The 25,769-nt window shown below is 21.8% G+C and overlaps 3 protein-coding genes across 3 annotated transcripts; 2 read left to right on the top strand and 1 right to left on the bottom strand.

Moving 5' to 3' along the window:
• Positions 1–2,196: 2,196 nt before the first annotated feature.
• On the top strand, positions 2,197–3,164 carry LOC128959527 (CUB and peptidase domain-containing protein 2-like; the record flags this gene model as incomplete). The annotated part of the gene is made up of 2 exons (XM_054305502.1): positions 2,197–2,496; positions 2,601–3,164. Coding segments are annotated over 2 exons (825 nt in total), but the record flags the coding sequence as incomplete, so codon positions are not given.
• Positions 3,165–5,751: 2,587 nt separating this feature from the next.
• On the top strand, positions 5,752–10,407 carry LOC128959674 (uncharacterized). Its single transcript, XM_054305677.1, has 4 exons — positions 5,752–6,097; positions 6,184–6,720; positions 9,408–9,734; positions 9,798–10,407. The coding sequence occupies exons 1-4, from the start codon at positions 5,753–5,755 to the stop codon at positions 10,368–10,370; spliced, it is 1,782 nt and encodes a 593-aa protein (XP_054161652.1). The 5' UTR covers position 5,752; the 3' UTR covers positions 10,371–10,407.
• Positions 10,408–11,008: 601 nt separating this feature from the next.
• LOC128959677 (lymphocyte antigen 75-like) lies at positions 11,009–13,458 on the bottom strand. The gene is made up of 4 exons (XM_054305678.1): positions 13,434–13,458; positions 12,572–13,338; positions 11,844–12,202; positions 11,009–11,756 (listed from the first exon to the last, which is right to left on the bottom strand). Exons 1-4 carry the CDS (start codon positions 13,456–13,458, stop codon positions 11,009–11,011), a joined length of 1,899 nt encoding a protein of 632 aa, XP_054161653.1.
• Positions 13,459–25,769: the final 12,311 nt, after the last annotated feature.

Below are 25,769 nucleotides of genomic sequence, written 5' to 3' on the forward strand. Positions count from 1 at the left end.
TTTTTCTAGATTAACATTTTATTTAAATATTTATAAAAAACAATATTTACTAGATAATATTTTATTTATTCCAACAATTAATCATATATTTATATAATATATTTTAAATATTTAGTTAAATTAATTTTATTATTTACAGATATATATAATATAATTTTTATATTTATTAATTTAAACAATAGTCTATTACTAATAGTAAATGACATAGCTAGATTTGAATTTTTAACTAAAATTTAGAAATATCATTATTTATTTTATTTATTATAAAAAAATATTAGTTGCTTTCTAATTTACAAAAATTATTATATAAATTTTAACTAATTTAATTATTTTGATATATATAATAGATATATATTTAATTTTCAATTAATAAATATTATAAATAATTTATTATACAAAATATATTAAAAACCTGTAATGACTCTAGTCTAGTTTATAATAATTTAATTATCATATTTATATATCACTAAAAAAATTGTATAAAAAATTACAGTTTAAAAAACTAAGTAAAAGTTTAATCAAATGAATTTTTGTGTATGTGTATGTGTATGTGTATGTGTATGTGTATGTGTATGTGTATGTGTATGTGTATGTGTATGTGTATGTGTATGTGTATGTGTATGTGTATGTGTATGTGTATGTGTATGTGTATGTGTATGTGTATGTGTATGTGTATGTGTATGTGTATGTGTATGTGTATGTGTATGTGTATGTGTATGTGTATGTGTATGTGTATGTGTATGTGTATGTGTATGTGTATGTGTATGTGTATGTGTATGTGTATGTGTATGTGTATGTGTATGTGTATGTGTATGTGTATGTGTATGTGTATGTGTATGTGTATGTGTATGTGTATGTGTATGTGTATGTGTATGTGTATGTGTATGTGTATGTGTATGTGTATGTGTATGTGTATGTGTATGTGTATGTGTAAGAGGGGAGAGAGAGGGAAAGGGATTAAAAATTAGAATATTTTAAAAATATTATTTTTAAATATCTTTTCATTTATTGAAATTAAAATATAATTAATAAATAAATATTTAAATTAAAAATCATTTATATAATTGTTTAACAATTATTATTAACAATAGTATAGTAAATAAATTTATAATTATTTTTCTAATAAAAATAATTATTTCATATATTCATTAAATATTAAATGTTTTAAAACTAAAACAAATGTCATGAGTCATGACTAATAACATAAGTTATTAAAACATTATTTAATTTTTTTATTTTACAAAAAATAATAATTTAGACAATCAATAAATTATAATATTTAAACAGATTTTTATTAAAAAATAGAAAATTACTAAAATAACCACGCATTTAAATTTTATAAAATTTTATCAAAATGTCAATGAAAATTAATTAGGTTTCAACTAATAGGATGTAATTTTTACAGATATATATATAAAATTTTATTATTACATAATTATTTTTAATAATAAATGACATTTAATATTTAATTTTTTTTTATAATTGAAAATTTTTAATATTTTTTTTAACAAAAATTAGGAAATATTATATAATTTAATAACAACAAAAATAAATTTATATAATTTATATATTAATTTATATTTTGTAAATTATAATTTTTTTTTAATTAAGTTTATATAATATTTATTTATATTAATATTTATATTATTACAGTATATTATAACACTTTTTTAAAATAATATAAAATAAATAAAATTATAATTAATTAATAATTTTATATTTTTAACATTAAATTATTTGTATAACTATAATTTAAGATATTTAAGTGAAAATCGTGTGCAAAATAATAATTTAAAATTATTAATTAATTAAATTTTAATGCACTAAACAAATGTTTAAATCAAAATAAGTCAAAATAATACATCAAATATTAAAATAATAAAAAATAATTATTATTATAATACTACAAGTGTATTAAAATAGTAATAAATTATTAATTGATTAATTAATTTAAATTTCTAAAACAAATGTTTTTAAATATATTTGATTATTAATTATAACAATATATTTTTTTACTAAATAAAAATAGTATAAATAGATGATATTTTTATTATTGAAATTAAAAATATATTTATATATATATTAAAAAGTATAAATTTATATAAATATATAAAGTATAAGTATTAATTTATTAAGTATATTATATATCAATATATTTTATCTAAATTCTTACTAATAATGATTAATTCAAGTATTTTATACAAATTATTATTAGTATTTGTACTGAATTTGTTGTCAGTCTATACTGACGAACAATCTACGCGACTAATTGGTGAAAAAGCCGACAATGATTTCCGTAAATTTACGGTTCATCTAAACACATTATTTCCTAGTCATAATTTTCAAAATTACTTTTGTAGCGGTAGTCTAATCAGTGACCGATGGATTTTGACTGCCGCTCATTGTATTAACGACAGTACACCTGTTAAACAAATTGTTAGAGTTAAATTGGGAGGACACCTATTCGATCATAAAGATTATTTAAAGAGTTATAATGTAAGTATTTTTATTTATTTTGTTTACAATTTTTGTTTATATTATTATTAATTGACTAATACAATTGATTATTATCTATTTCTATATTTAAATTCACAAAACAGCATTTTACTAATCCTGATTATAATCCAACAAATTTCCATAACGATATAGCTTTAATAAAATTAGACGATCCAGTTAATTTAGAAGATGGCAATCTTAGAACAATAGATTTAGTACACAGAAATTATTACATTGATGGACAATCGTGTGTATCCATTGGTTGGGGAATTAAAGACAAATACCAAACATTTCCCAGCGAATTACAACAGGCCACTAATCAAAATATTTGTACTGATCAAATATGTAATCATTTTTGGACTGGTCCAAACAATCCTTTAACACCATACGATGGAAGCAAACAGTTATGTGCCGGTTCTTTTGATCATAGACGTGTCTGTGGAGGCGATAGTGGCGGACCACTTATTTGCAGACCGTTTACCGGATCTACGAATAATAAAGGTCCTTATATGGTTATGGGTGTTGCTTCGTATGCTGCACTTGGATGCAATACGACTATGGGACCTAGTGTCTATACTAGAGTGCCCAATTATATTAACTGGATTGAACGTACAATGCAAGAAAATTAAATTATACTACTAATTAATAACAATATTACTACTATTACTATTATATATCTTAATGGTATATTTTATTTCTTTTATTAATTTTGTCAAATAGTTTACAATTAATTTATAGAAATTATTATTTTTTTTTTGAATAATATTAACAGTTAGTAAAAATTTAGATATAATAATAATTTAAATTAATTTTTATTCTAAATTAGTATTTTTGAAAAATTTAATTTAAATTACAGATAAAAAATAAAATAAATTGCATAATTAATTTGTATATCAATTTTTTGATATATTTATTTTTTAAAAAAAATATTTTATATTTTGAATGAAAATTCATTATTTGAATGATTTATTTAATATAATTTTATTGTACTTTCATGTAATGATAAAAAAATAATAATATTATTATTATTTTAACTATTTATTATTAAAATTTTTCAATTGTATTTAATTACTACTATAATTATTATTAATACAATTAATACTATATTTTTTAATAAAAAAATTTTAAGATATAAATAGTAACATTTTTTTCATAATAATACTAAATAATTATTTATTAAAAAAACACAAAATATAAACTAAAACTACATTTTTAAAAAATATTTATAACAAAAATATATTTTTTATTTTAGTATTTATGACTCGTCGTTATGAACATCGAAAACATTACGATCGGTAATAACGGCTGAATTGCGGACCGAACCGCTCCGTACAGAACTACGGACACTGGTCTGACCACTACCGCCGGTGCCGACAGTTGACGTCGTGTCGTACGAGTGTTGGCGATAGCGGTTAAACCATTTCCAACACTGACAGTACTGGCCGGTCCACGATTTCAGTGATTGTGACCAGAAATTGTAGGCAACAAATAGGGCACTGGCTATGGATAGGGCGCACAGTATAACCAATAGCCATATTAGACTAGCGGACAGTCCGATTGTCTGACCGTCATCTGTATCGTTGTCGGTAAGCTCTCGCTGCTGTTTCTGATTATTCGGCCAACCATTAAACGTTGTCCAACGATCGGCACCGGATGATGGCCACCGGCCGCCGACGCCAACTATAACCGTCGGTAAACTGTTTCTCCGTTTGGATAAACAATAAGATAAAAATTAATTTACATTTTTCATAAATACTATTTTATATTCTAAATTATAATTTAATAATAATAATTTTATTTATCATTATTTAACTATAGTAAATTAAATTTTATTGTAAATATAATTTGTTTTTTTTATAAAGCTAACTAAATTATATATTTATTTATTGCTATTTTAAATTAATATTATATATAATTTATTATACAATATACTGTATATATATATATAAACTAACAATGACTTTAATCTAATTAATTATGACTTACTAGTAATTATTATATTTATATATAAAGAAAAATTTGTTCAAAATAAAAATTACATATAAATAAATAAAAATCAAATGAATTTTTTTGTAAATGTTTTATTTTTAATTTTTATTATTATATTATATATTTTGTATATATTAATAACAAAACAAACAAAATATCATTTATTTGAATTTTCAATTTTATTAATTATAATATTAAAGTTAAATAATATAAATAAATAAATATTTAAATTAAATAACATTTATTGATATATAATTGTTTAACAATTATTATCATCAATATTAAGTAAATAAATTTATAATTTTTTTAAAATAAAAATTATTATTTCATATATTCATAGAATATTAAATGTTTTAAAACTAAAACAAATGTCATGAGTCATAACTAATAACATAAGTTATTAAAACATTATTTAATTGTTTTATTTTACAAAAAATAATAATTTCGACAATCAATAAATTATAATATTTAAACAGATTTTTATTAAAAAATAGAAAATTTATAAAATCATTCATCAAAATGACAATAAAATTAATTAGGTTTCAACTAATAGGATGTAATTTTGACAGTAATATAAAATATTATTATTACATAATTTTTATACTAGTAAATGACATTTAATATTTAATTTTTATTATAATTGAAAATTTATAATATTATTTAATACTAATAAATAGGAAAAATAGGACAACAACAAAGTTATTTATATTAAATTAAAAAAAATAAGTTTAAATAATTTACAAATTATAATATACAATATAAAATAAAAAAATTAGAATTAAATCTATTTAAATTAATAATTTAATATTTTTAACAATTTTAATAATATTAAATTAAAAGTATAGCTATTATTTAAGAAACTTAAGTGAAAATCGTGTGCAAAATGTAATTTAAAATTATTAATTAATTAAATTTTACTGCACTAAACAAATGTTTAAAATAATAGTCAAAATTATGCATCAAATATAAAAATAAGTTTTTTAATGATTATTTTACAAGTGTATTAAAATAGTAATAAATTATTTATTGATTAATGAATTTAAATTTCTAATACAAATGTTAAATTTGATTATTAATTATAATAATATATTTTTTACTAAATAAAAATAGTATAAATAGATGAGATTTTTATTATTAAAATTAACAATATATTTATATATATATATATATATTAAAAAGTATAATATATATAAATATATAAAGATTTAGTATAAAATATAAGTATATTATATATCAATATATTTTATCTCAATTATTATTACTAATAATGATTTATTCAAGTATTTTATCCAAATTATTGTTAGTATTTGTACTGAACTTGTTGTCAGTCTATACTAACGTCCAATCATCGGACAGTTTTGATTTTACCCGAATAATTGGTGAAAAAGCCGACAGAGATTTCAGTCGATTTATGGTTCATCTTAACACAAGACTACCTGCACGTAATTTTACAGATTTCTACTGTGGCGGTAGTCTAATTAGTGACCAATGGGTTTTGACTGCCGCTCATTGTATTTACGACAAAACAAAATCACCACCTGGTACAGTTATTGTCAGATATCAATTGGGAGATGATCTATTTGGTACAAAATCTTTTTTAGAAACAACAAATGTAATTATTATTATTAATTTTATTATATTATTTTTTCATATTATTAATATAATAATATATATATATATATTTAATTAACACAACAGTATTTTATTCATCGTGATTATAATCCACTAAATCTACATAACGATATAGCTTTAATAAAATTAAAAAATCCAGTTAATTTAAAGAATGGTCGATTTGAAAAAATAGGTTTAGTAAAAACCAATTATCTATTTGATGCTGACACGTGTATAAGCCTTGGTTGGGGTTATAAAGACAAATACGGAAATTTTCCCAATGAATTACAACAGGCCACAAACCAGAAGATTTATAATAGTAACATATGTGAACAATATTGGTCTAGTCCATTAAGTATTTTTAGACCATTCAATATAACTACTCAGATATGTGTCGGTAATCCTAACCAACGTGTATGTGGTGGCGATAGTGGCGGACCATTTATTTGTAGATTGATAATTGATTCTATAAATAATATTAGAGGTGATTTTGTGGCTGTGGGTGTTGTTTCCTATGGTATTGTTAACTATGATATTCATGGATGTGAATTGACACCAATTCCCAGTGTCTATAGTAAAGTTGCCAGTTTTACGCCTTGGATTGAACGTACAATGAAGGAAAATTAATAAAAAAAAGTACTCTACTGATAACAAATCTGATTTCAATATTATTATACTATATATCTTAGATAATAGTATATTTTGGTTTAAATTTCAATAATTCTATAAAATTAATAAAATAAAATTTTTTTAGATGTAATAATAATAATAGAAAATAATTTTTATTCTAAATTACTGTTTTTTTTAAATTGTTAAAATTTTGATTTAAATTATAGACATATAATAAAATAAATTGCATTATTAAATTTGTATATGAATTTATTGATATATTTATTTTAAAAAAAATATTGTATATTCGGAATGAATCATTTAATTAATTATAAACTATATATTCAACTAAATACAAAACTAAATACAAAACTAAATACAAAACTAAATTCAAAACTAAATACAAAACTAAATGCAAAACTAAATACAAAACTAAATACAAAACTAAATACAAAACTAAATACAAAACTAAATGCAAAACTAAATACAAAACTAAATACAAAACTAAATGCAAAACTAAATACAAAACTAAATGCAAAACTAAATGCAAAACGAAATACAAAACTAAATACAAAACTAAATGCAAAACTAAATACAAAACTAAATGCAAATCTAAATACAAAACTAAATACAAAATATAAACTAAAACTATATTTTTACTATTATTTAAAATTTTTTATAACACAAAATAATATAGTATTTATGACTCTTCGTTATGAACATCGAAAACATTACGATCGATAATAACGGCTGAATTGCGTACCGAACCGCTCCGTACAGAACTACGGACACTGGTCTGACCACTACCGCCGGTGCCGACAGTTGACGTCGTGTCGTACGAGTGTTGGCGATAGCGGTTAAACCATTTCCAACACTGACAGTACTGGCCGGTCCACGATTTCAGTGATTGTGACCAGAAATTGTAGGCAACAAATAGGGCACTGGCTATGGATAGGGCGCACAGTATAACCAATAGCCATAATAGACTAGCGGACAGTCCGATTGTCTGTCCGTCTGTCTAGTTGTCGGTAATCTCTGGCTGCTGCTGATTATTCGGCCATCCATTAAACAGTATCCAACGATCGGCACCGGATGATGGTCACCGGCCACCGACGCCAACTGTCACCGTCGGTAAACTGTTTCTCCGTTTTGTTAAACAATAAGATAAAAATTAATTTACATTTTTCATAAATACTATTTTATATTCTAAATTATAATTTAATAATAATAATTTTATTTATCATTATTTAACTATAGTAAATTAAATGTTATTGTAAATATAATTTGTTTTTTTTTATAAAGCTAACTAAATTATATATTTATTTATTGCTATTTTAAATTAATATTATATATAATTTATTATACAATATACTGTATATATATATATATATATATATATATATATAAACTAACAATGACTTTAATCTAATTAATTATAACTTAATTATTATATTTATATATAAAGAAAAGTTTGTTCAAAAAAAAATTACATATAAATAAATAAAAATTAAATGAATTTTTTTTGGAAATGTTTTATTTTTTATTATTATATTATATATTTTGTATATTTTAATAACTAAACAAACAAAATATCATCATTTATTTGAATTTTTAATTTTATTAATTATAATATTAAAGTTAAAAAATATAAATAAATAAATATTTAAATTAAATAACATTTATATAATTGTTTAACAATTATTATCATCAATATTTAAGTAAATAAATTTATAATTTTTTTAAAATAAAAATAATTATTTCATATATTCATAGAATATTAAATGTTTTAAAACTGAAATAAATGTTATTTTATAACTAAATAACATAAGTTATTAAAACATTATTTAATTGTTTTATTTTACAAAAAAATATCGACAATCAATAAATTATTATATTTAAACAGATTTTTATTAAAAAATAGAAAATTTCTAAAATTACCGCACATTTAAATTTTATAAATCATTCATCAAAATGACAATAAAATTAATTAGGTTTCAACTAATAGGATGTAATTTTGACAGTAATATAATATTTTATTATTACATAATTTTTATACTAATAAATGACATTTAATATTTAATTTATATTATAATTGAAAATTTATAATATTATTTAATACTAATAATTAGGAAAAATAACATAATTTAACAACAACAAAGTTATTTATATTAAATTAAAAAAATAAATTTAAATAATTTACAAATTATAATATACAATATAAAATAAAAAAATTAGAATTAAAACTATTTAAATTAATAATTTAATATTTTTAACATTAAATTAAAAGTATAGCTATTATTTAAGAAACAAGTGAAAACCTTGTGCAAAATAGTAATTATTAATTAATTAAATTTTACTGCACTAAACAAATGTTTAAAATAATAGTCAAAATTATGCATCAAATATAAAAATAAGTTTTTTAATGATAATTTTACAAGTGTATTAAAATAGTAATAAATTATTAATTGATTAATGAAGTTAAATATCTAATACAAATGTTTTTAAATATATTTGATTATTAATTATAATAATATATTTTTTTTGCTAAATAAAAATAGTATAAATAGATGAGATTTTTATTATTGAAATTAACAATATATTTATATATATTAAAAAGTATAATATATATAAATATATTAATTATAAAATATAAGTATATTATATATAAATATATTTTATCTTAATTATTACTAATAATGATTTATTCAAGTATTTTATCCCAATTATCGGTAGTATTTCTACTGAATTTGTTTGCAGTCTATGCTAACGGTATGGATTTTACCCGAATAATTGGTGAAAAAGCTGACGATGATTTCAGTCGATTTATGGTTCATCTAAACACTAGACTACCTGATCATAATTTTACAGATTACTATTGTAGCGGTATTATAATCAATGAACAATGGATTTTGACGGCCGCTCATTGTATTTACGACAAAACAAATTCACCGCCTGGTACAGTTATTGTTAACGTTAAATTAGGAGGACACCTATTTGGTCAAACAGATAATTTATTAACAACTACAAATGTAATTATTATTAATTAATTTTTTACATTTTTATTTATATATTATATAACACACACACAATAGTATTATGTTCATCCTGATTATGATGCCGAACATCTACAAAACGATATAGCATTAATAAGATTAAATGGACACATTAATTTAAGGGATGGTCAGTTTGATAAAATAATGTTAAATTACAACGATTATCCAATTGATGGACGTTCGTGTGTGGCCATTGGTTGGGGATATATAGACAACAATAACAATTATCCTAAAGAATTACAACAGGCCAATCAGATGATTTATAATGATGACCAATGCCAACAATATATTGACAATTTAGGACAGTTCAATAGAAACAATCAGTTATGCGCCGGTAATCCTAATCAACGTATCTGCGGTGGCGATAGTGGCGGACCGCTTATTTGCCCGACGGTAATCGCAGATAATCATCATGGTCCTATTGTGGTTACCGGTATTACTTCATCCTCACTAATAGCATGCATATTGACTGAAATTCCCACTAGATATGTTAGAGTTTCCAGTTATATTCCCTGGATTGATGATACAATAGATAGAATAGATTACCTAATTAATCAACAACAACAACAACAACAACAACAACAACAACAACAACAACAACTCTACTACTAATACTAATAAATTTAATAACAATATTATTATTATATTATATATTAATTGTAAAATGAAATATTTATTTTTTTTTGGTTTTAAATTTCAATAATTCTTTAAAAATTTAATAATTTTTTTTGCATAGTATTACAACAGCTACTAGAATAATATATTAATTATTATTCTAAATTTGGTTTAAAAAATTAAAAAATTATAATTTAAATTATAGACAAATAATAAAATAAATTGCATTATTAATTTGTATATCAATTTATTTATATTTATTTTATTTTTTTAAATGTTGTATACTCTGACTATTTTAAATTCATTATTTGAATGAATCATTTAAAATAATTGTATTGTATTTCAAAGTAATGATAAAAATAACTTAATAATAATATTATTATTTTAACTATTTTCAATAAACTAATGATTTGATATTTATTATTTAAAAATTTTCCACTTTATTTAATTACTACTATAATTATTATTAATACAATTAATACTATATTTTTTAATAGAAAAAATGTTAAGATATAAATAGTAACATTTTTTTATAATAATACTAAATAATTAATTATTAAAAAAACACAAAATATAAACTAAAACTACATTTAAAAAAAATATTTATAACAAAAATATTTTTTTTATTATAGTATTTATGACTCTTCGTTACGAACATCGAAAACATTACGATCGGTAATAACGGCTGAATTGCGTACCGAACCGCTCCGTACAGAACTACGGACACTGGTCTGACCACTACCGCCGGTGCCGACAGTTGACGTCGTGTCGTACGAGTGTTGGCGATAGCGGTTAAACCATTTCCAACACTGACAGTACTGTCCGGTCCACGATTTCAGTGATTGTGACCAGAAATTGTAGGCAACAAATAGGGCACTGGCTATGGATAGGGCGCACAGTATAACCAATAGCCATATTAGACTAGCGGACAGTCCGATTGTCTGGCCGTCATCTGTATCGTTGTCGGTAACCTCTGGATCATTACGCCAGCCATTAAACGGTATCCAACGATCGGCACCGGATGATGGCCACCGACCGCCTACGCCAACTGTCCCGTCGGGAAACTGTTTATCTGTTTGGCAAACAAATGCCGACAGTTTGGACTCGCACTGGACATTGTTCCACATCATATCCTGGGCTCTCAGCTCTACACACCTGTCCAATTTGGGATTGTTAGGTTCGCCCGGTGCCCAATTCGAGAACCCGGTTACCAGCCGGCCGTCCTCCCATTGCGATAGATTCGATGGCGATAGTGTCAAACCGATCCATAGTTCCCGATCGTAGCGCTGGACAAATGGTCGCAGGAGTTCCGATTCGTGACGCGAATGGACAGATACTAGTCGACCGCCCCGTCGTTGACGGCAATGTTTCGATGCTTCCGGCCTACAGGTGTGTGTGTGTGTGTGCGTCAAAAGCACAGGTAGTATTAGTTTATAAAAAATACATTTTTATTGATTAGTTTAGTAATACCAGTCCATAGTTAGCTGATCGCTAAACCAGTAACAGTAGGGCGACTGACGGTGCAAATTGATCCATCTGTTAGTTGCTGCGGTGGTGTCAGTGCTGGGTATACTACTACCTGAGCTAGAGTTGACAAACTCGGGACAAACGGCCAACGAATATATCGTATTGTTTGATTGTTTGGCTAATGGTTCGCTAACTTTGCATACAAATGCCCGACGATCGTCACAGTAGGCATCACTGCGCCAGAGCCCAGTTAGCCGGTTCTGTAGTACACACTGTCGGTGAACGTGTGACTGATATTGGGGTTCATTTGGTGCCCATCGGCGGACATACGGCGGATAATCGTTGATCCATTCGTACGGAACCTAAACAACAACAACAAAAAGATAATACAATATTGCTTATAGTGTTAGTTAAAGGACGGGTAGGTTTAAGATTTTCTATGTATGTGTGTGTATTTATGTGTGTGTGTGTGTGTGTATGTGTTTGTATGTGTGTGTGTATGTGTGTGTGTGTGTGTGTGTGTGTGTGTGTGTGTGTATGTATGTGTATGTATGTGTGTGTATGTATGTGTGTTTATGTATGTGTGTGTATGTGTGTGTATGTGTGTGTATGTGTGTGTATGTGTGTGTATGTGTGTGTATGTGTGTGTATGTTTGTGTATGTGTGTGTATGTGTGTGTATGTGTGTGTGTGTATGTATTTTATGAGGAAAGGGATAGTCAGTTTCCTAACACTGTCGGTATTATTATTAGCTGACAGTCCGATCCAAAACTCGATTGATTTCATCTGCAATTGAGTCCAGTATTTGACAAACGCATACTCATAGCTATCCTCAAACCACAATAGACTACCGTTTTTATGGTCAGCCTTACACTGTTGATTGGCTGCCGTCCAGTCCAGTCCAGGCTGTCGGTGCTCATCATCGTAGGCTTTATAGCAATTGTTACGATAGCGTACATAATCCAAGTGTTCGCACAGTTGAAAGCTGGCACCGGTATAGTAGTTGTCTATGGCTTGACTTGTAGTGTCATTACTTAACAACAACCACTGTTGACATATAGCATATCGTCTACCTGTGCACTGTATGTCATTCCATTTGCCGGCACTGACCTTAACTGAATACATCTCGACACACGGCTCTAACGGCTCCAACCAATCACTGGGCTCACCCTTAGCCCAGTTAGTATAGACCAGTGGCTGATCCTTATCATCTGTCCATTCAAACTCGTGTACAGAACTACCGTTTCTCAGCTGTCGGTGCAGTCCTATGTACAGACCGTTTGTGTAGTGATGGTCAGTGTTTGGGCTCAATTGGCCTAACAGTGACGTAACGTACAGGTTCTGGGTTTCCGAATCGATTGACAGTAGGGTCGAGTTTAGCGACTGGCATACATCCCGGGCCTCCGTATAGGTATAGTTACGATCGGCTACTAGTTTAACACATTTCAAGCCCCTATAGTTTGACCAACTGTTTTGACACTCTTTCACATAATATTTATCTTTATTTTGTTTATTTGTAATAATAATAAAAAAACATTTTTATTAACATTTAATTATAATTATTTTTAAATAGTAATTATTATATAATGATTACCGCATTTAATAATGTTTATTAACATAAATCCAATAAACACTAAATAAATGTTTACAAAAATAATAATTAGTTTCATAATATTTATTATTGTTAAATAACAATTCAAAAAAAAATATTTTTATTTAGTAACTATTAATTTTAATAATAAATAATTATTAGTAAATTTTATTTGGAGAAATAAACATAATTAACAAAATATATGTTAAAAATTAAAAATATTATATTACTTTAGTATATAATTTTTAGTAATATAATATTAGTGTTAAATTTATGATATATATATATATATATATATATAGTATTATATAATATAATATATATTTGTTGAACAATATGATACACATTTTTTTGTTTAATAATATGTTAATATTAATTTAATTATAGTATTATTATAGAAAATTTAAATATTGTATTTATTAATTATTTTTTGTTGATTAATTTGTTGTGAATTGTGTAAAAATTCAATCATAATTTTTCTCATTTAAAAATATATTTTAGTTTTTTTTATTTATAAAAAATTTTATAAACATTAAAATTAAATTAAACTTTTTAAATTACTTAAAATAAAATACACAACATTTCTATCATTTCTATTTATTTTAATTTCCATTTAGAGAGATTAAAAGTATTTCATAAAATATTTATTACAAAAAAATTTATTTAAAGTGTTTTTTTTATATAAATTTATTAGTATAGATATTCATTGAAATTATATTAGTTGATAACTTTTATAAATTATACATATAATTGATTAATATTTGTCTTTAATAATTAGTTATTAAAATAGTAGAAATTACTTATACTGTATATATACGTATTAATACAAATATATAGTCTACTAAGTTATATATATATATAGAAATATAATAATATTACTTAATATCTAAAAAACACTTAATATATTATTATATCAATAAAATATTATCAAATGTATTTCATTAGAATAATAATAATATATATAGTATTAGATTCTTGATAAATTCTAATTTTTCTATTCAATTATTTATTTATTTATTAATAAAATTTTAACAATTAACTAATTAAATTAGACATTTATAAATTTTATTATTTAATGTTTTACTAAACTAAATAATATTTATTTTTTTACTTTAAGTTATTCTAGACTTTATACAAATACAAGACTTTCAAACATTAACATTAAAATATCTATATTTTTTAACAAAAAAAATGTTTATTTTATAATTTAAATATCAAAAATACTGCATAATAATCAAATTTTAAAACTAATTATTAATTTAATTTTTAATAATATATATTTGTATTAATATATATATATATATATATGTAATTTCTACTATTTTAATCTAATATTAATCAATTATAAGTATAAGTTATAAAAAGTTATCGTTAATATAATTTCAATTAAATATCTTTACTAATAAATTTTATATTATATAAATTATTTATTTAAAAGAAAAGCACTTAAGTTAAAAAAAATTTTTGTAATAAATATTTTATGAAATACATTTTAATCTCTCGAAATGGAAATTAAAATAAATAGAAAAGATTGTCATTTAATTAAAATAAACCATTAATAACAAAATTATAGATAAAGTATTATTTATTTATTTTTTGATGATCCAATAAATAAATCATAATGTGTGTGTAATATATTTTTAATAACTGATTTATCAATCATATATAATGTTAACAAAATTATATATATATATATTGATATAAATTTTATATATAAACTAATGTACAAATATAATTTAGTCAATAAATTTTTTTTAAACGATATTTATTAAATTTACTAATTTGACTTTTGACTAACTTATTATAAAAAAAACTTAATACAATAATTGTAATGTAAGTATTATTTATTATTATTAATAAAAAAATTATGCGTAAATATTTTACTAATATTATAATTATGTCTAATTTTTTGTTTTTATAAAAATGTTATGATGTTATTGATTATAATTTTTTATTTCATTATTATTTCAATACGGTTTTAATGTTTAATCGAAAATTATCCCCAATATTGACTATATTCAACAATGCTCATTTTGATAATAATAGTAAAATTATTACATGCAAACTTAACAATGATGAAATACCAGATTTGGAAACCATGTTTGCTAATATTGACAATTGAAAATTGTTGGATGGTGATAAACATTTTGTTTTTTTAATAGTTTTTTTACTAATCAATGTTTAAATTATCTAGAAGAAATTTAGTTTAGTTGTAGTGAAAAAATTTGAGCAAGTTAATTTAGGGGTTGGAATCACATTCATTGATAATATTGATCCGAAAAAATATTTGATGGACAACAATTAAATTAATTGTTGATTTAATTTCATCAACTGTTATATATTATTTTTGAAAAATTTATATAACAGTTGATGAAATTAAATTAACAATCAATATAATTTGCAATCAAATGCAGGAAACTCGGTATATATATATATATATATATATATATGATGCCAAACAAATGTATTGAATCAGAAAATGTTTTCGGAAATTTACCAACAACAAAAAACTTAAAAATGTAATAAATAAATTTCAATCAACCAAATATTGATGATAAATGTTTTGACATTTTGACAGATATGGACTTAAATAATAAAATATAAAAAATAAATTGATAATAAATGTTATTATAGTTTTTACAAATATAAATACAACTATTATAGTATTTTATATAGAAATTTTATTTACCATATTTTTACATTAAAAATTAATAATAAATCTATAATTTTTATTTAATTGTTAAAATTTAATTCAAAAATAAATAAATAATTGAATAGAAAAATTAGAATTTATTCAAGAATCTAATACTATATTTAATTATTCTAATGAAATACATTTAATAATATTTTATTGATAAAATTTATTAAGTGTTTATAGATATTAAGTAATATTATTATATTTCTATATATATATATATATATATAACTTAATAGAATATATATTTGTATTAATACCTGTATATATATATGTAATTTAATTTCTACTATTTTAATCACTAAATATTAAAGACAAATATTAATCAATTATAAGTATAAAGTAATAAAAATTTATCATTAATATAATTTCAATAAATATCTTTACTAATAAATTATCTATTTAAAAGAAAAACACTTAATTAGGAAATTTTTTTTGTAATAAATATTTTATGAAATACTTTTAATCTCTCTAAAAGGAAATTAAAGGAAATTAAAAAAGATTAAATGTTCAATTTCAAATTAGGTGTGGTTCACATATTACGTTAGCTCTTGAGGGGAGGAGGGGTTTAGCCAAAGCGAACTTTTGCGAACGAGAGGGAGAGGAGGGGTAGAGACTTTAAGAACGTTTGCATTTAGATATTTTATTTATTGTGGGGGGGGTAGCGGTTAGGCACATGCTAACGTAATTTTATTAAATGACTACATGCTAACAATTGCGAACATAGGGGAGGGAGGGGGTCTAGATTTCTTAAAAAGTGCGAACATAATATGTGAACCACCCCTTAAATATAAAAATGTCATTTAATTAAAATAAATCATTAACTCAAGTATTATTAATAACAAAATTATAAATAAAGTATTTTTTTTGTTGATTCAATAAATGAATCATAATCTACAGTATGTAATATATTTATTAACTGACTTATCAATCATATATAATGTTAACAAAATTATATATATTTATATATATTATATATATTGATATAAATTTTATATATAAACTAATGTACAAATATTTTCAAATATAATTTAGTCAGCAATTTAAAAAATAACGTTATTGTGATATTTATTAAATTTTTACTAAATTTACTAATTTGACTAACTTATTGTTTTTATATTATACAAAAAACTTAATACAGTAATTGTAATGTAAGTATTATTTATTGTTATTTTTAAATTATTCGTAAATATATTTTTAATAATATTAGAATTGTTTCTATTTTTTTTTTGTTTTTGTTTTTATAGAAATTCATTATGTTATTCATAATAATTTTTATTACATTATTATTTCAATACGGTTTGATGTTTGCAAATTGTCCCGATATTTACGATATTGAACCATGCTCATGTGATAATCTAAGTAAAAATATTACATGTAAATTTAATTATGAGGAAATACCTGATTTGAAAATAATGTTTTCTAATATTGACAGCAAAATTGGTGATGGTGATAAACATTTTTTCACAAGTTTTTCACTAATCAATGTTAAACTACTAAGATTACCTGAAAAATTGTTTAGTGGTCTAAAATTTGAGCAAGTTAATTTAGTTGGAATCAATTTTACAGATAATAGTACTAATCGTATTGATCCAAATGTATTTGATGGACAACAAGATTCAGTAAAACAATTAAAATTAGTTTTGAATGATATAACAGTCGATGAAATTAAATCATCGATTATTAATAATTTGCAATCATTGGAAACACTGTACATATATGACGCCAAACAATTGAATTTATCGGAAAATGTTTTCGGAAATTTACCAAAACTTACAAATGTTTACTTTGAAAATTGTGACATTCAAACAATCAATGAAAATGCATTCAAACGGTTAGATGCTTTACAATTTTTATCGATGCGCACCTGTAGTTTTAATAAAGTATATGCCCGTGCATTTGCCCTGGGTCCAGCCAATCATGAAACTACTATTGAATTTAGTTTTAATAAAAATTTCAATCAACCAAATATTGATGTGAAATGTTTTGACAATATTCAACGATCGGTTACTATATTATATGAAAATCATATAAATGTTATAACATATACTCATCCTATATTGGATGATAAGATTTTTACTATACTTTTGAAACAATCCAAGCAAAACAAAATTGTGGCCAAAATTGATTGTAATAATTGTGAAAACAAGTGGTTAATTGATGAACAATGGAAATCACAAATTGATGGCACTATCTGTACAAATGGTAATACTATCTATAAGTCATATTTGCGTTGGTGTGATAAAACAACTACTGTTAGTTTATTTTAAATAATATATATATACAATATATATATTTATAATCAATATCATAAACTAGACTATTATATATAGTATTATTAATTATTTTGATAATTATACAAAATTTTGACAATAAATAAATAAAAATATTATAATAATAATATCATATATTATTAAAAAAAATTAAATTATACTACAGTATTATAGATTACTATATTATAATATAGCCAAAAAAAACACAAAACAATGAATTTGTAGTATTATTATTAGACTACAAATAAAATACTTAAATAAAAAATATACATTTAATATATATATCTGAGCTTTGAATTCACACCTATATGTTAAAAATATTTGGTTAAAATATTAAAAATAAAATAACACACAAAAAAATTCATATGACTTGCATACTACTGATAAACTAATGTACAAATTAAATGCAAATATCATATGACTATTAGTGTGCTATTATAAACAACATATTAAAGTTGTTATTATTATATTATTTTAAAGTTATATTAGTTTTGTTTTTAAATATATATAATATACAGTAATATTGTTTAGTAATATATGATTATTTGATTTTTATTTGTATAACTACTACATTGATATCCTATTGAAATAATTGAACAAAATTTTTACATAAATTATAGGATTATTATTTAAATACTTTTTTTAATTATAAAAAAATTCAAATTAAATATAATTTGTGTTTATAGTTCACACGTGTTTTTTCTTATTTTCACTTATAAATAAGTACTGCAAACAAGTTGTGACAAAATTGATAACAATTTAGTAAAAAATTTATCATAAATTTTTATAACTTATAATTGATAGACTATTACTAAAAAAATAATTGATTTGAATGACATAAATACTTATTGAAAAATTAAAAAACAAAATTATAACTAGAGTTTCGGTAAAATAATTTTGAAATAAAAAAATAATTATTTAATAATTGTTAGTAATTATAGTCAACTTGTAGTGTAAGTGTAAGTGTTATGATATAACAGTATTACCAATAAAGCTGTGTATTAGTAATGATGTGTAATTTATTATAATCTTTAAGTTTAAGTAATTTTTTATAATAATATATATTAAATAACTATTTATATTAACTTTTTTAAACAAATCATTGATTATAACAATTATTATGACTGTAATAGTGATAACAACACGTGTTTGATCAACAAGTGTACATCAATATGAATACAGAGTTTACAAAAGCTTTCACTAGTTTTGCCAATAAACAATACAGTCCACAATTGGTTTACAAAATGTATGAATTGACAATTAATTATTCCAATTTTGGCATAATTAATGACAAACTTAAATGCCTAATATGTGATGAATTCATCAAAATCAATGATAACATGAGTTTAAAATTGGATTATGATAAACACATCAAAGGAGATCATCAAAAACGGATAACAACAAATTCAAACAAAAGGAAATCTACAGAAAATTTGGCTATTGTTTCGAAATCAGACAAAGATTTTAACCTTAATTTGTGTATAACAATGATTGCATAGAATATTCCATTTTATAAATTAACATCAAGTAAGTTTAGAGATTTTTTAACAAAATACACTGGATATAAAATACTTGATCAGTCATCAATGAGCAAATCGTATTGCCACTTGCTTATAACAGTTTACTAGAAAAAATAAGATCAATTGTTGCAAACAACTGCATTTATGTAATGTTTGATGATACCACTGACTTAAAATCAAATATTGTATTCAACGTAATTATTGGTTTATTAGATGGTCAATATCATGAACCAATGTTATTATCAACAGAATTTATTAAATCTACAAATGCTATCACTATTTACAAATCAATGGAAAATGCATTGAATAAGTTGTGGCCAAATGGCATACAATATAGTAAAGTCAGGCTTGTTATCACAAATCAAGAACAAGCAAATATTGCTGCTATGAAATTAGCAAAAGATAGCAAAAGACATGTTACATGTTTAGCTCATTGTTTTCATCGTGTGTGTGAAAAAATAAGATCTGATTATAAAACTGTAGACAACTTTTTATCAAATATGAAACAACTTTTGGCGCGATCACCAAAACGCAGAGCTGAATTTAACAATATATGTCCAGGAATACCATTACCAAAACATACAATTGTTACTCGATGGGGCAGTTGGTTAGATTCTTCAGAATAGTATATTCAACATTATGTCAAAGTTAAAGAATTTGTAAAAAATTCAAAATTATCAAACAATTTAATTATGGATTTGAAAAATAGCGTTGAAAATCGAGACTTCAAGTCACAACTTTTTGAATTAAAACAGTATAAGTTTATTAACGAAAATATTGTTAAAATTCAATCAGATTCTTTAACAGTATCTGACCAAACAAATATTATTAAAAAGCTATTAACTACTCTCAAAGGTCAAATTTTAAATAAATTGGATAAATCATTAGGAAAAAATCCTGATATAAAGTATTTTATGGATATGCCAGATTCGATATTTAATTATGCTCGACTTACAAGTGCTAGTGTTGAACGTTCATTTTCTAAATATAACGACATTTTTTCATGTAAAAGACGAAGTTTTAAAGAAAATAACATTGGAATGTACTTGTTTGTAAATTTTAATAATTTTTTATAATTTGTATTTATTTGTAATTTTTTTATTTGTAATTTTTTTATTTGTAATTTTTTTTATTTGTAATTGTATTTATAATTAAATTCATAATTTTGTATTTTTTTGTATAATTTTTTAAATAGTAATTTTATTTTTTGTGTTTAGTTTATAATAAAAAAAATTATATATAAATTTCAAAAATTCAAAGCTCAGATATATATATTAATATCATATTTGATGAGAATTTACAGTTATTTGTTTATTTTATGTTAAGTAATTCAAAAGATTTTTAATTTGTATTTTTATAATTTTTTTTAAAACTAAAATATATTTTTAAATGAGAAAATTTATGATTGAATTTTAACACAATTGATAACAGATTAATGCACAAAAAATAATAAATAAATACAATCTTTAAATTTTCTAATTTAAATATATATATATATATTTCAAAGTTTCAAAAGTTATAAACATTTTAAATAAACAAAAATTGAATTGAAAATGAATTACTAAAAAAATAAATACACAATAACAGCATATTTCGTTACAACGATCAGTAATTATTATTATTAAAAATATAAGACAATTAAAAAAAATATTATTCATATATTATCTTTTTAAAAAATTAGTTTTACTTTAAAAATAATTTATTAGTATTTATTGGCCATCTAACGGATGCCAATAATGCTTAATAAACAATTATACAAATATTATTATATAATAAAAGCTAATTAATAAAACAATTATATAAAATAATAATAATTTAATTGAAAAGTAATAAAAATATTTTTAATAATAATTATTCTAGAATATACATGTATATAGTATTTTTTAAATTAGTAATTTTATTATCATTGTTTTAATGAAATTATAATATAATTAACACTACATATAATATATATATGGACTTAAATAATAAAATATAAAAAATAAATTGATAATAAATGTTATTATAATTTTTACAAATATAAATACAACTATTAAAGTATTTTATATAGAAATTTTATTTATATAGAGAATTTAAATTAAAAATTAATAATAAATCTTAAAAAAAATATTTAAAAAAAAAATTAGCCAATAAAATACAATAAATTTAAATTAAATCCATTAATGAAAACAATAATTGACCGCAAATATAGATATATTGGAAAAATTCTAAACTATTCATTGGAAACAAATCCAAACAATAGAAACCAATGGTCGGTCCGGACAGTCGTTCGACATACAGAAGCAATTTTAAGCGCATCGGTAGTGATAGTAACGGCTGATGCCTATAACGGACCAAATGCTGGTACAAACAGCTCAGGGGCTGATGAGCCGTTTTCGATATCCATGTGCTCATTATGTGTGTAAACAGTGCCAGCGAAAAACAAAATGACATAACCGATAGCAAATATAATTTGATTACCAAGGTAGAATCGTGATGAAACGTACCGTATATGGCCAACAATAGGCCCGGTGTCATAATATAGTACATTGCAAATGTCATTTGGGAATAAAATACATTCAATTGCCAAACATAATCGGTTAGACCATTGTGTTCGCGTATGGCATCCGCTAGTCTACTAACCCGATAGTACCGGTGCCACCATCGGACATTCAATGTACGGGTATTATCCATATTATCCATATTATCTATCGTTAAATTTGCCGACATTTTATCGGTAAGTTCCCTGTATTTTAGTTTCATAAAACTACTGATACCGAACCATATGACAAAACTTAGGAAAGCATTGCTTATGATTTTCATTATGGTTACGAAATGTATGGTATTTATGATAACCAGTCTAAACAGCCACCACCCATACCAGCCATACCATCCATACCCATACAACCATTTGCTACTACTATTGTTGTTAGCCCTGGCACTGGTAGTCGTACCAAAATCAATTGATTCAGTAAATGCCAAATAATAGGCATATATGAATAGCATAAACGATAGCCAAACACATGTATGAATGGATGGTCGCAACAATTTAATCAATATATTGCTGCGAAACATCAGCTGATCCATTGTTTTCGGTTTAAGTTTGAATTGAAATATTTTATATTTGATTTTGTTGGCAAAGTCTAGCAAATAAACAGTTTGTTTCAGTTCCTGATAGTTGGTTACCAATGATAGATAAAATGTTGTAAACGATGCTATAGTTGCGCACAGGGAGCCCATTGTCGAGTTGGTTACAGTATATAATGGATCGCCTAATAAGTCATGAATCCATATCTATTATATAATATAATATTGATATATATACAGTATATATATATATATATTGATATATACAGTATATATATATTGATATATACAGTATATATATATTGATATATACAGTATATATATATTGATATATACAGTATATATATATTGATATATACAGTATATATATATTGATATATTATTGTTTCAAAACTTCAATCTAATATAATTATTTAGATACAAATTTTTTTTGTTAATTAAAAATTTATTTAATTATTTACTAATATATAATATATATAATAAATTCTTATTAAATTTTTTTAATTAATTAATTAATAAAATAAAACTATTGTATGAATAGAATTTTTAAAAATTTAGTAATTAATTAATTTAAATTAGATTATAAATATTTTTATTAAAAAAAAATTAATATAATTACCTCATCGACTATAGAAGTTATCATAAATTTGACGAAACATACAAATAGTATGAAATTAATTAGTAATACCATAACTACTCTCCGGTAATTCAATTGTCGGTTCATATAGCTATCGGAGCTGCCGTATAGTGTTATATAGAAATTGGTAGTTATATCCTCTAAACGTTCAATAGTAGGCCGGGGCTCGTAATAACTTTTATCAATAGTTATTTTACGGCCAATTAATGATTTCAGCTTGCTAGTTATTGTCATCATTATCATTTTATTAACTAATCAAAAAATAAATAATAATAATTTAGTAGTTAATAAATAAAAATTAATTAATATCTATAATAGTAATTAATTTTATAAAATAAATAATATTATTTATTAAAAAAATAATATATTAATTAGTTAAATAAATACATAAATAAATTAATATCTGTAATAGTAATTAATTTTAAAAAATAAATAATATTATTTAATTAAAAAATAATATATTAGTTAGTTAAATAAATACATACATACATAAATAATATATATATATTTATATGATATATTATATTATTTAAACTAAATTAATTTATTATTATTAAAAATAAAATTATATATATATATATTAATAGTTAAATTTTATAATAATTATATTTTAAGTTTAATATTTTTGTTGTTGATTTATTATTATTATTATTGAGTTTTTGTCTACTATTTTCGCAATTTTATTAATATTAGGATTTTTAATGCAATAATAAAAATCGATGAATATATATATAACACATTAATATTATTAGAAAAACAATTTTTAATATAAAAATAATATCTTAAACGTTATATATATAACAACATAAATATAACGCTAAAATCAAATTAATTTATAATATTTAGAAAAATTAAATAATATTTTCTATATTATTATTATTATTTAGGAAACTAACATTAGATATAAGTTGAATAATACAATAAATAATATATAATTTATTGATTTTTACTATTATAATAGTATCAATATATACTAATAGTAAATATATAAATATTATTATTATTATTATTTATTAATTTAGTTAAATTTTTATTGAAATTAATTAAATTATTTGTTTTAGTACTAATTAAGCTAATATTTTTTATAATATTAAAATCTTAAATACAAACAATTAATAATATTTATAAGTAGTTATACTGTATTAATCAGATATATATATATATATATATTAGTTAAACTAGAAAACAATTAATTAATAAGTAATAATTAGTGATTCATTTAACTACAATATTATTATTAATAATTAAGCTATAATTATATAAATATTAGTTAAACTACAATACTTTAATGATATAATTAATTAAATCTAAAGTTTAATAAATGTAATTTTATGATTATTAAATTTATACTTACATTAGACAAATAAATTGTTGTTGAATAATAAATAATATATAAAAATAATATATATATATATATATATATATATATATATATATATATATATATATCAAATACATTAATAACAATAGACTATTTTGAATATAAAATAATATTTTAAACTTTAAATTTAAAACGATAATTTCTAATTAAATTATAATATTTATATAATAAAAAAACTAATTATTTATTATTATTGTTATGTAGTCTAAAATAACTTACATTAAATATTGATTTATATTTTTTAATAAATTTTAATAATAATATTATTATTATTATCATAAATTTATTGTCATATTTATTTTTCAATATATAATATCTTAAATGTTTTTATTAATAATTTTTGTTTATAACTTTTAAATTATTAGATCAATTAATTAATTAATAGACTAAATATTTAAAATATTATTATTAAGCACAAGAATTATAAAAAATTTATATTTTTTAAGTCTATTGTATATAAACATAATTAAAAAAATAATTATCAAACTTAATTTATCAAATAGTTGTAATAATTTCAAACATTATAAATTTAATTAATATAAACTGATTGCTAAATAATTAGTATATATATAAGTTACAAAAATTTAAATATTATTTTAGTTTATAGAATTTATTAATTTTTTTGTATTTATTTATTGAAACATTTTGAAAACACAAAAATAAATAAATAATTTGTTTAGTTAAATAAAATATAATTAATAATTGAATAGTGAATCTAATAGATTACTAATATATTTGTTTGTTAATAAAATAATTTTAGTTATAAC

The sequence above is a fragment of the Oppia nitens genome, unplaced genomic scaffold (assembly GCF_028296485.1).
Source record: "Oppia nitens isolate AA-2021 unplaced genomic scaffold, nextdenovo-longstitch-racon4-pilon3 scaffold4_pilon_pilon_pilon, whole genome shotgun sequence".
Lineage (NCBI taxonomy): Eukaryota > Metazoa > Arthropoda > Arachnida > Sarcoptiformes > Oppiidae > Oppia > Oppia nitens.

Bases quoted from the DNA above. Each gene is read 5' to 3' on its own strand.
- LOC128959674 (XM_054305677.1), top strand. From the start codon at position 5,753: ATGATTTATTCAAGTATTTTATCCAAATTATTGTTAGTATTTGTACTG. The intron at 6,098-6,183 runs GTAATTATTATT...TTAACACAACAG, and splicing joins CTTTTTTAGAAACAACAAAT to TATTTTATTCATCGTGATTA. The intron at 9,735-9,797 runs GTAATTATTATT...CACACACAATAG, and splicing joins ATTTATTAACAACTACAAAT to TATTATGTTCATCCTGATTA.
- LOC128959677 (XM_054305678.1), bottom strand. From the start codon at position 13,458: ATGTTAATAAACATTATTAAATGCG. The intron at 12,203-12,571 runs GTTAGGAAACTG...GTTGTTGTTTAG, and splicing joins CTAATAATAATACCGACAGT to GTTCCGTACGAATGGATCAA. The intron at 11,757-11,843 runs GTATTACTAAAC...ACACACCTGTAG, and splicing joins GATCAGCTAACTATGGACTG to GCCGGAAGCATCGAAACATT.